At 62.9% G+C, this 10,929-nt stretch overlaps 2 protein-coding genes across 3 annotated transcripts in view; both read left to right on the plus strand.

Moving 5' to 3' along the window:
* Window positions 1-6,367, plus strand: part of ARHGAP39 (Rho GTPase activating protein 39) — a 62,854-nt gene extending 56,487 nt beyond the window's left edge. For both annotated transcript variants that reach the window (XM_069465847.1, XM_069465848.1), the window contains 5 exons: window positions 2,791-2,864; window positions 3,837-4,036; window positions 4,867-4,958; window positions 5,602-5,771; window positions 5,854-6,367. In XM_069465847.1, the coding sequence (XP_069321948.1) occupies window positions 2,791-2,864; window positions 3,837-4,036; window positions 4,867-4,958; window positions 5,602-5,771; window positions 5,854-6,048 (731 nt within the window). In that variant the 3' untranslated portion in view covers window positions 6,049-6,367. The remainder of the gene's footprint in view (window positions 1-2,790; window positions 2,865-3,836; window positions 4,037-4,866; window positions 4,959-5,601; window positions 5,772-5,853) is intronic.
* A 1,235-nt stretch (window positions 6,368-7,602) lies between these two features.
* On the plus strand, window positions 7,603-10,400 carry C3H8orf82 (chromosome 3 C8orf82 homolog). The gene is made up of 3 exons (XM_069465849.1): window positions 7,603-7,897; window positions 8,543-8,591; window positions 8,826-10,400. Exons 1-3 carry the CDS (start codon window positions 7,736-7,738, stop codon window positions 9,269-9,271), a joined length of 657 nt encoding a protein of 218 aa, XP_069321950.1. The 5' UTR covers window positions 7,603-7,735; the 3' UTR covers window positions 9,272-10,400.
* Window positions 10,401-10,929: the final 529 nt, after the last annotated feature.

A 10,929-nucleotide genomic window follows, 5' to 3' on the forward strand; every position in this document is an offset into this window, starting at 1 on the left:
AACCTCCCCTCTTTGATGGTGGGCTCCCAGGCCTCCCCTGCCAGAGTCCTCCCCACCCACGTAGTCACCTGCCCACCTCCTGGCCCTTCCCTGGGCCCTGGCTCAGGACTACCCCACCTAGTCAGAGCCCCAGGAAAGCCCTGTAAACTCAGGAAACCCAGGGCTGTGCCCTCCCTGCAAGCCAGGTCTGCTCCTCCCTGCACCAGGGCCGCTGGGACTGCCCCACCAAGCCCTGCCTCAGGCTTGCTCAGCTGTCTGGAACCTCTGCCACCTTCTCTCTGTTCCACTCCCTCTAGGAAGCCCTCTCTGACCACATGTGGCCCATGGGGCCCCAGCGCAAGGCCAGGGGGCTTTCTGTAGATGAGGCCTGCTTAGGGCAAACTCAGGGGCCAGCAGGAGGGTGCAGGGTTGAGAGAGACCCTCATGGGCAATGCCAGGATGGCACCTGCAGGGCTGGGTACTTGTCCTCACCCTGAGGCCTCCCAGGCTGCCCTTAGCAGGTCTGTGCCAGGGCCTACCTGCCCAGCCTCACCCAGCTGCAGGCCAGGGACAGCATGGAAGGAGCTCTGAGCTCCTGCCTGAGCCAGTGGCTGGCAGCCTAGAAGCTGGACAGACACTGGCTGGCCATGAGTCTTGTTGCTGCAGCCAGGTGGGGCAAGGAGCAGGCTCCTGTGGACCTGGGGGTAGCCAAGCAGGACACCACAGCCCAAGTTTGGTCAGAAGCAGGACCCATCCTGGACCCAGCAGGCCCTGGCCACACCCTGCAGCCTTTGAGGCCTGTGACCTAGGCACTGAGGCCCCCAGGGTAGGCCTGGGCCCCAGGCACAGCAGCACATCCCTAGGAGAGTTACTTCTGTTGGTTCCTTTGTGGGCAGCTGTCCCACCTGTAAAACTGGGCATGACTGCAGCCGGGTGAATGGAGCTGGGGGCTGAGGTCCAGAGAAGGCTAGCTGGGGCAGTGGACTTTGAGCAGAGCACCCCATAGGGTGAGGGTCTCCCTGGGATGGTCAGGGGCACTGCCCATTCGCCCACCACAGGTACTTAGCAGGGGCCCCTTAGTGCCTGGCTCTGTGCCCAAGGCAGCATAAGCAGAGGTCAGCCTAATCCCCTAGACTTTGGTGTAGCCTCTGCCTCAGCACTGGTCTACACCCCATCTGCTGAGCACTCACTGGTACGAGGCTCTAGGCCCGGCCCTTCGCAGGCACCCATGAGACAGGTGTCCTCATCCTGCAAGGAGGAAACTGAGACAGAGAGGTTGCATCATGCCCACTTTCACCAGCTGAGAGGTGGTGGACCCAGGATCTCCCAGACCACAGCATGCTGTGGGGATGAACTGGTCCCAAGCAGACTAGGCTGAAGGCCTGGGTGTTGTCCCGCCAGGGGCCACCTGGGACAGGAGGTCAGGGCCTGTCTTCCCACAGGGACAGTAATCAGGCATCTCAGCCACTGAGCTGTGGGCCTGGGCCTGGGCTTCTGCCACCTGCTGTCTTCCTCTTCACCTGCTCAGGCTCTGAACTGTCAGAGTATGGCCTGGGTCCTATTTGTTTAAGCACCACCCATCCTTGCAGAATAAGGGAGCCTCAGAGCCTACTCAGAAGGACCAGATTGGCCTGTGGTAGAAGGTTCCAAAGGTTCCACACACTGTCCCATGCTGGCTGAGGCGGGAACCAGGGCCTGTGGGTCACAGGAACCTGGGACAGGTTTTCCAGGACTTAAACTTCTATGAAAAAATGTTGTTTCATTTTGGTTACTCTGAAATAGAATCCCCTTAACAGTTATAATGACATAACTATTTTATGATAATTAGAAATGAAAAGATTTTCATGTGTTCTTGGAAGTGGGGTCCAAGGACCCCCATGTCCTCAGCTGTCCACAAGAAACTGTTTCCTTTCAAAGAAGACAAAGGTGTTCCGATTGGAGAGCCCAGATCGAGAGGCCTCCCTCATCCTGGTCATTGGCAGAGCTAACGGGGCGGGTGGGGCTCCAGAGGAGGGGCAGGCCCCAAGCCCAGAGGCACAGGGTCCTGTCCATTTGTGGCAGCCTGGCCTGGTCTGGTTTCTCTTGGTGTGTCCTCTCCTGCTCCCCTTCCCAGCCTGGGCCAGGGAGCTGCCAGGCACATTCAAGACCTGCCCTTGGTAGGGGTTACCTCCTTGCCTCTCCTCTCCTCTCCCCTCCTCTCACACCTTGCCCACAGATGCCCACTCAGGTGATGCGGCCCCACCTCATCCCTCCAGAACTATCAGCTAGAACTTCTGATGCCTGGAGCTGAGCTTTAGAAAGCCCCTCCCTTGAGAAAGACTGGGCTCTCCCCTCTTCAGTCCTCAGGAGGGCTGTGATCCAGAGCTCAGTGACCCCTCCTCCCCTGGCAATTTGCTGGGTGTCTCCAGGCCTGCTCAGCAGAGGCCAGAGGCCAGGGAAGGCCTGAAGCAGAGAAGAGCTTCCTGGGGCCCAGGTCCTGCCCTGTTCTAACTGTGACTCCTTACAGGGAACAAGCCTCCTCCCCAGCCTGCCCCTCCTGTTCCTGGGTGGCCACGGGAGGGCTGGGAGGGCTGGTAGAGGGGCTTCTCCCCCAGCCAGGCCCCTCTGGAGGTAGGGAAGTGTCCCTTGGGACTCTGCTCTAAAGGACATTGCCTGGGAGAGCATGAGGACTCACGGTGCTGGGCAGGGGATAGCCGGGGCCTGGCCAGCCCAGACCCCAAGGGCCCTTGAAGGAGCTGCCTCTGCTCACCCCTCTCTTGGCTCTGCACCCACACGTCCACACCAGGCCGACCAGCACCCATTCTTTTCCAGGGGTGGCGATAAGCACATATGCCAAGTACTGTTACCACAAGCTGCAGAAGGCAGCCCTGACGGGGGCCAAGAAGGTACTGGCACTTCTCGGGGAGCTGGCAGGGGTGGGCAGGCAAGGGCCCTTGGGTGGGCACAGTTTGTGGGGAGCCATAGCTAGCTATGTAGAGTGTGTTGTGGGGAGCCCAAGGGAGCTGTTTCTTGGCTGCACCCACCCTGAGAATCCCCAGCCGCCACTCAGGCCAAGAGACCACCCCTCTCGAAGTGACCCTTGCCCCTTGGCAGGCTGTCCCTGGGCCCAGGGGAGGCCCATGCTTAGGCTGCAGTGCAAGCCCCAGAGACCATCTGCTAGGCCTAGCAGCCCCCAGAGCCTAGGCCCCCCGCTAGGCTCTCTACCCCAAGGCCAGCCAAGCCAGTCCGGACCCCAGACACAGTTGGCCCCTCCACCCTGTGTCCCACAGTCCTTCATCCTCCCTGCCCTGAGCTGTCCCTGCTCACCACCCCCACCAGTTCTGTCTTCAGTCCTCTAGAGGATGCCAAACCTTCAGTCACACCACACAGTGGGACCTTGCTCCCTGGCCTGAACATGCTCTCCTGTCCTTCTAGGTCAGGTGTGCATCCGCACCCCATTCTCCCTGCAACCCCGCCCCACTCAGGAAGTCCCCCTAGTCCCCTGTGCCTATCCCAGAGCCTGGCCTCCCTTCCACTCCCTCTCCCCTCTGATGCAGAAGCACCCCCAGATCTGCCTACCTGGCTTCCACCATGGTCCCTGGCAGCCCAGACTGGCCATGCAGGAGTCACTCCCCTTCCTACATGACACTCCTGCTGCTGTAAATGGCCCAGCAGGAGGCCCTTGGTGACTCAGGGGACAGGGTGCTGGGGCTTCCTAGGGCTGGGGCTGCTCTGGTTCAGCAGAAGCCTGGAGTGCATAGGGATGAGAGGAGAGTAGGCTGAGCCAGGGACGGCCCTGGGAGGGGTGCAGGGAGAGGAGGGCTGGAAGCAGAGATGCCAGGCCAGACAGGGACGGGAGAGCCGGGCTGTCTTCACAGGGGCTAAAGAAGCCCAACGTGGAAGAGATCCGGCACGCCAAGAATGCCGTGTTCAGCCCGTCCATGTTCGGCAGTGCGCTGCAGGAGGTCATGAGCATGCAGAAGGAGCGCTACCCTGACCGGCAGCTGCCCTGGGTACAGACTCGGCTCTCTGAGGAGGTGCTGGCGCTCAACGGTGACCAGACAGAGGGCATCTTCAGGTGCTGCAGCAACCCTGGGCCCTGGGTGTGGGAGCCACAGCTGTGTGTCCACTGTGTCTCCAGCAGGCAGGGGCTATTAAGCCTCAGGCCCACCAGGCCTGCTTCTGTGCCCCCACCTAGGAGCAGACAGAAGGGCATGGCTGCTGTGCAGAAGCTGCCACCGAGGGCCAGGAGAGGCAGGGCAGGCCCCGTGCTTAGGAGGCAGGTCAGCTGGGTCTTCCCCGAGAATGGCAGCACGGCCAGCCGGGGACGGTGCCCTGCAGAAATGGCCCCCAGGGGTCCAGAGGGTGTTTGGACACCAGCCACAGGTGGTGCCCAAGACATGAGCCTCAGAGAGGACATGTGGCTGGCAGAGCAGAGCAGAGCCTGCAGCCAGGCAGCTCACTGTCCTCACCTCGAGCAGGGAACAGACAGCCCCTGCCCTGTAGGGAGTGGCAGGAGGCTGTGCAGTCACCTGTTGTCATGACTCACCTGTCAGGACTAGGGGTGCCCAGGCCCCAGAAGGACAGCTGGGGAAGCTGAGGCATGCGGGTTTGAGCCTTCATGGCCCGGCAGAGGGAGATATCTACACGGGGAGTCAGCAGAGGGTCTAGGAAGGTCCAGGTGGGCTGGGGAGAGGTGTGGGGCAGGAGCCTAGAAGAGGGCAAAGTGGCCCTGAGCCACACTGCCCACCGTGGTGGGACAGAGGCCACTCAGGGCCACAAGGGGCCTTGAGGCTCTGCCCCCTTCCCCAATCAGCAGGGGCCATCAGGAAGGAAGTGTCCAGGCTGAGGCATGAAGCCCCCGGGCAGGCTGAGCTGCTCCAGTCAGACCTGCCCTGTGCTCCGCAGGGTCCCTGGGGACATTGATGAGGTGAATGCCCTGAAGCTGCAGGTGGACCAGTGGAAGGTGCCTGTGGGCCTGGAGGACCCCCACGTCCCTGGTGAGCTCTCAACACACTCAGCAGCGGGGCAGGCCTAGCTCAGGCAGTGGGGTTTCAAGGGGTCCCCTGGGCCCCTGGTCCACATCCACAGCCCAGAGAGTAGACAGCCATTCAGGCCAAGACCTCCATCCACTCTCCCTTCCTGGGGTCACCCACAGCCTCATCCCTCTGTGCATACTGGCGCTGTGGCCACACCTCAGGACCCTCCTCCACCTCTGGGCCCACCCTGTTCCTCCTCCCCTAAATGCTACAACAGTTCCCCAGCACAGACACCCTCCTGCCCACTGGACAGTTTCCCCAAGCGTCCTAGGGGTATCCCAAGTTCAGCCTGTGCAGGGCAGCCCAGCCACTCCCTGTCTGCTGCTCTCTGTCCTGGCGCCTTCTTCCAGCCCTGCCTGCTGTCCCACCAACCCCTCCTCACAGCAGCTGCAGGTCCTTTTGAGAAATCATATTTTGCACATCACTGCAGCGTAATCCCCCACGCCTCCAGGATGGAGTCCAGGCCCTTAGTATCCCAGAGACCGTGGCCAACCAGTGAGCCAATTCTACCACCCCTCAATGTGTCCCCCACTGGACCCCACTCGGCTCAGGGGTACCTGCCCAGAGCAGGCCCACTGAGCCAGCCCCTCACTGTGTCCCCCAGCATCACTGCTGAAGCTCTGGTACCGAGAACTGGAGGAGCCCCTGATCCCACATGAGTTCTACGAGCAGTGCATTGCGCACTGTGACAGCCCGGAGGCTGCCGTGGCCGTGGTGCACGCGCTGCCCCGCATCAACCGCATGGTGCTGTGCTACCTCATACGCTTCCTCCAGGTAGGTCACAGGGGGACCTACCCAGGCCCATCCCCTCCCCCGCCCCTTGCCCCACACCCCGCCCACCCTCTGCTCTGTGCAGGTGTTCGTGCAGCCTGCCAATGTTGCCATCACCAAGATGGACATCAGCAACCTGGCCATGGTGATGGCACCCAACTGCCTGCGCTGCCAATCTGATGACCCACGTGTCATCTTTGAGAACACCCGCAAGGAGATGTCCTTCCTGCGAGTGCTCATCCAGCACCTGGACACCAGCTTCATGGAGGGTGTGCTGTAGCAAGTGGGCAACCAAGGACCGATGGGCTGGGGCAGAGTGGTGCTCGGTGCACCTGGGCAGGTGGGGAGCACGGGGGTGGGGGGTAACGTCCCAGCTGGGAGGTAGCATGCCAGTCTTCGCCCTATGCCCACCTGGGCCACCGCCCCCCACCCCAACAGGATCCCGTACTTGCCTCTCTAAGCAAAGGGGCCAGAATCCCTGGCCCCAGCCTTGGAACCCCCCCTACTCTCCCCAACCCAGGCCCTTGGCCCCAGGCACTCCCCACATCTCCTTCCTGGTCTGAGGGTGCAGCCAGGGCAGAGGAGCTGTGGGAAGGGTGCCCCCAGCCCCCACCTCATGGCCAGTTCCCATGGGCACCGCCTCGCCCACTGCTGGCCATAGGTCAGCCCCGAGAAAAGTGCCTTCTGTTTCTTGGAGCCGAGCGACACTGCCCCTCCCAGCCCAGCCTCAGAGCACACACCACCCTCCCTTGGGGCTGGCTGCCTCCCTGGGCCACCTGCGCTCAGCCTGGCACTGGCCTGGGCCCTGCCCAGCTGCCCCACTCTCTTCTTCCCTCCCTTGTCCACATGGCCTCCTGGCCTGCAGGTGTCCCTTGCCCTTGCCCTCTCCTGGGGGAGCTTCCTGACCTGTCCCCTTCCTCCTCTCCCCCTGCTGGTGACTGCACAGGAGTTTGGGGGTTCTGGGGCACTGGACTGTCCCCCATCAGAACAGGGCCCAGCTGGACCAGGGCCCAACAGGCTCTCTGTGGGTGGGAAGGGGCCCCCAAACCAAAGTCCTCTGGGGTAGGGGGCCCGGCTGGGCAGGCATTCTTGCGGCAGGGTGGGGCAGGGGTGAGAGTATTTTTTCTTCCTGTAACTGTAAATCCAGAATCTATCCTGCACCCCAGACCACCTGTGTATAGAGATATAAATAGAGCAAAAGATATAAGAACTAAATTTGCTAATGACATAGTTTTAACCCAAATGCTATTTATCTCTGAGCCATCCTCTGTGCAGAGCAAGTTGGTATCATTCCTTGTTTTTTTCTCCAACCTTTCTTGGCTTCTGACCAAAAACCAAGCCCTACTCCATCCGATCCCGGACCTGCAGCACACTTGAGGGAAGGAGCCTGGGCGGGACTGCCCTCACTCGAGGCCAGGGCTGCTGGGGGACGGGGATCTAGAGTCTCAGTTTGTACATTTTCCATTTTGGAAATTTGAGTTCCAATTGTTGTAAAACTTAATTTCTCCCCAGTTTTTATATATATATATTTTTAGAGTTGAGTTTTTATTTATTATTAAAAACAAAAAAGCCCAGCCCTGCCGAGGCCCGGTGTCCCCTGGGGGAGCAGCCTCCGCGGTCCCTAAGGCGCGGACTCGAGAGGCGACTTGGTGTGAATAAAGTACACGTGGACACTTCGGGCCTGGTCCTCGCCTTGGTTCTTGGGCAGGGGCGGGGCGCGAGTGGACGGGGCGGTGGGAGGCTGGGGGCGCCTCTGGGCAGCTGGTCCCCCAGGCCTGCAGGCGGCGTCCGCGTTCTTGGGGCCGGGTGAGACGCGGTGCTCGGACGCCGGCGCGGGCAGCCAAAGGCCACGGGAGGGCGCGGGCGCCGCCGAAAAGCGTAGCGTGAGGTCGCAGCCGCTGAGGTGGGCGCCTTCACGCAACACCGCCCCCCGCAAGCGCTGCCGGCTGCTTCCGGCTGGGGTGCGAATGTGGCCGCCGTGCCGGGCACTCCGGGCCCAGGCCCTGGTCCTGGCGCGGTCGCGGGGAGCCCGCTCCTGCGGCGGGGACGGAGGCGTCTCCTACACGCAGGGCCAGAGCCCCGAACCCCGGACACGCGAGTACTTCTACTACTTGGACCATCAGGGCCAGGTGAACCGGGGGTGGGGCCCCTGTGAGGGGAGCGCCGGGGAGGGTCTGTGCGGGGCGCTCGCAGGGGGAGGGGCCCCCGTGGGAAGGGTGGGGCCTGAAAGGTAGTCGGCTCCAACTTGGAAGAGCGGCGAGGTCGCGCTCAGAGACAGAGGCATCTGGCTCAATTCGGGCCTCGGCGTCAGCCTCCCACACAGACCGTGTCCCCGCTGCGCTCTGCAGCTCTGAATCCCATCCCGCTGGCGCCCAGCTCCGGCGCTGAACTCTTGCTACTGCCCCGGAGACACCCGGGCCGTACCGTACCGCTGCTTTGGGAGCCCTGTCGAGGGCATCGGCATGTGCGGGAGGAGGCAGGCCAGGCAGGCGCCATGGAGGAGGTGACACAACTGATTAGAAACTTGAGGGAAAAGGTGCGCGAAAGGCTTACCAACCCGGGGAACCTATATGCTAGGGAGCACGGCCCGGGGTACAACAGGTAGACGTGGAGAAGTCGGCAAGGCCCCGGGTTTATCTTCCACGCGCCTGCTTGCACACACGATGTGCACAGACAAGAAGGAAAGCGGACGCGGGCCGGAGCTCAGGACCGCCAGAACTTCTGTGCCCCTACCTGCGCGCTGGGACTCATGGCCATGGCCTTTCTGTCTGCAGCTTTTCCTGGATGATTCCAAAATGAAGAATTTCATCACCTGCTTCAAAGGTACTGCCGCGCCGCCCTCTCGCGCCTCTTCCTTGTCCCTGGGTGGGCTCCACTCCCCACCCTATGGGTAGCCCGCCCGCACCAAAGGAGTGGCTGTCCTGCACCCAGGAGCCCGGCTGAGTGAGACTGGGTGACCCGCCGGCGCCAGCCCCAGCCCCAGCCCCTGGTGCGGCCCAGGACCTGGAGGCCTTGGGCACCCGTCATGGTGAGCAGCCATTCCCTTCACCTCCCCAGACCTGCAGTTCCTGGTCACCTTCTTCTCCCGCCTGAGACCCAACCGCACCGGGCGCTACGAGACCTCCTTCCCCTTCCTTTCGCCCTGTGGCAGAGAGCGCAACTTCCTACGCTGTGAGGACCGGCCGGTGGTCTTCACGCACCTGCTGGCCGCGGGCAGCGGGCCCCAGCGCCTCTCTTACTGCGGCGGCGGCGAGACCCTAGCAGTGCCCTTCGAGCCGGCGCGCCTTCTACCCCTGGCCGCCAACGGGCGCCTGTACCACCCGGCGCCTGAGCGCGCGGGCGGCGTGGGCCTGGTGCGCTCAGCCCTGGCCTTCGAGCTGAGCGCCTGCTTCGAGTACGGACCCGGCGCGCCCTCGCTGCCCTCGCACGTGCGCTGGCAGGGCCGCCGCCTCGCTCTCACCATGGACCTGGCCCCGCTGCTGCTCCCGGCTCAGTCTCCCTAAACCGCGGGCGGGGACGGGTCGGGAGACAGCCGGCGCGCCCAGCATCCCCTTCTGCTCGCCGCGTACTCCCGGGCATTCTCAGTGCACCGCCCCCGCCCGCGGCGTTCTTGCGCCCCCTCCTGCCCAGCTTCCCCGCGGCGCCTGCTTTCGCGCCGGCCGAGTGCGCGTGCGCGCAGAAGCCGCCTCGCCCCGCCCTGCCCTGCGCTATCCATGGTGCTGCCGCGGCCCCGCCGTCCTGGACCCTCTGCTCTCCCGGCGCACCCGGCTCCGGGCGTCCTCCGGATTGGCCCGCGCTCGCGACGTCAGGCCCAGGCGGCGAGCGCAGGAGGTGCGGGAGTCTGGTGCGCGTGCGCGAGCGTCCCTTGCCCAGCCGCTGCTTGGGCCTGGGCCGCCGCGGGCACGGCAGGGGAGCCGCTCGCCGCGGGAGCGCCAGGTGAGGGGCGCCCGGCCCAAGGTCAGCGGGCCTGGGGGCGGGATCGGGGACCGCCCTGGCGGGGGTTGGGGGACGCAGAGGCCACGCCCTCCCTGAGCCCGGGCAGGGGCTGACCCGCGCTGGAGAGGGCGGGCAGGGGAGGTGGTGGGGCATCCAGGCAGCAGGTCGCAAGGGCAGTTCTGGCAGCAGAGCTGCAGAGGTGGGCAAAGGCCGCCCAGAGACCCTGGCTCGGGCCTCATACTGCACCGGGGGTCAGAGGGGCGCACAGGGCTGTCCTACCGCCCCTGCACTTTCTGGGCTCAGGAGAGTGACAGCCCCCGCGGAATTTTGGACCCCCGCCCCCTGCCCAGCCGGATTAGGGGGTTTTCCTCTGGTAAAAGGATTTCTGGGCTCCTCCGACCTGGGCCCTCATCCCTGCCCGGGCCCTTCTACACTGATCTGCATATGGTGGGTCCGTGTGAACAGCAGTGCCCTGAGTTCTGAGGAGGAGGAGGAGGCCAAGCACCCTCTCTGCTGGAGGAGCCTTGCTGCTGGAGGCTGGGTGGGCCAGGCCTGGAGCCCTGGGCCAGCCCTTTGTGCTCAGAGAAAAGGATCCTAGGGGCCTGGAGAATGCCCTCAGCTCCCTGGGTTCACACACATCCTGAGACATCTTCCGCTGCCTGGGCCAAAGCTATTCCATTAAAACTTTATTGCTGTGCTTACCTCATCTGTAGTGACTTTAAATAATCACGTGGGTTACAATTTAGGGCAAGATTTAAACAAACAGCAGGGCTACTTGGTACTTTTCCACGTGACTCACAGTGAGCAGTGAGACCTGGTGAACAGGCAGATGTTCAGAGGAGACCATGCTAGGTGAGGCTGGGGGACAGTACGCCCTCGGCCCCATCTTCCCTGGCTCTAGATGGGCTGGCTTCTCAGCCCAAGTCCCCACCTTTAAAATTGGGCTTATTGTGCCTAGAACCAGACTCCAGCCTTCCCATCAGTTTGGGGCCACAGTTGCATGCACATATCCCCCATCAAACTCCTTCAGTCTCAAAGGTCATTGCTCCCAGAGCCCACTTGGGAAACTACACTGGTGGTAACCCAGTTGATGGCCCAAGGCCCCTCTCACACCCCAACTTTTCCAGGGCCCCACCTACCCCCAAGGACAGCACCTTTCTGGAAGCCAGCATGGGGAGCACAGGTCCATGGCTTCTGAGTGGACTTATTGTTTTGCCCTATCCCC

The sequence above is a fragment of the Eulemur rufifrons genome, chromosome 3 (genome assembly GCF_041146395.1).
Source record: "Eulemur rufifrons isolate Redbay chromosome 3, OSU_ERuf_1, whole genome shotgun sequence".
NCBI classification, from domain to species: Eukaryota; Metazoa; Chordata; class Mammalia; order Primates; family Lemuridae; genus Eulemur; species Eulemur rufifrons.

Bases quoted from the DNA above. Each gene is read 5' to 3' on its own strand.
- C3H8orf82 (XM_069465849.1), top strand. From the start codon at position 7,736: ATGTGGCCGCCGTGCCGGGCACTCCGGGCCCAGGCCCTGGTCCTGGCG. The intron at 7,898-8,542 runs GTGAACCGGGGG...TTCTGTCTGCAG, and splicing joins ACTTGGACCATCAGGGCCAG to CTTTTCCTGGATGATTCCAA. The intron at 8,592-8,825 runs GTACTGCCGCGC...TCACCTCCCCAG, and splicing joins TTTCATCACCTGCTTCAAAG to ACCTGCAGTTCCTGGTCACC.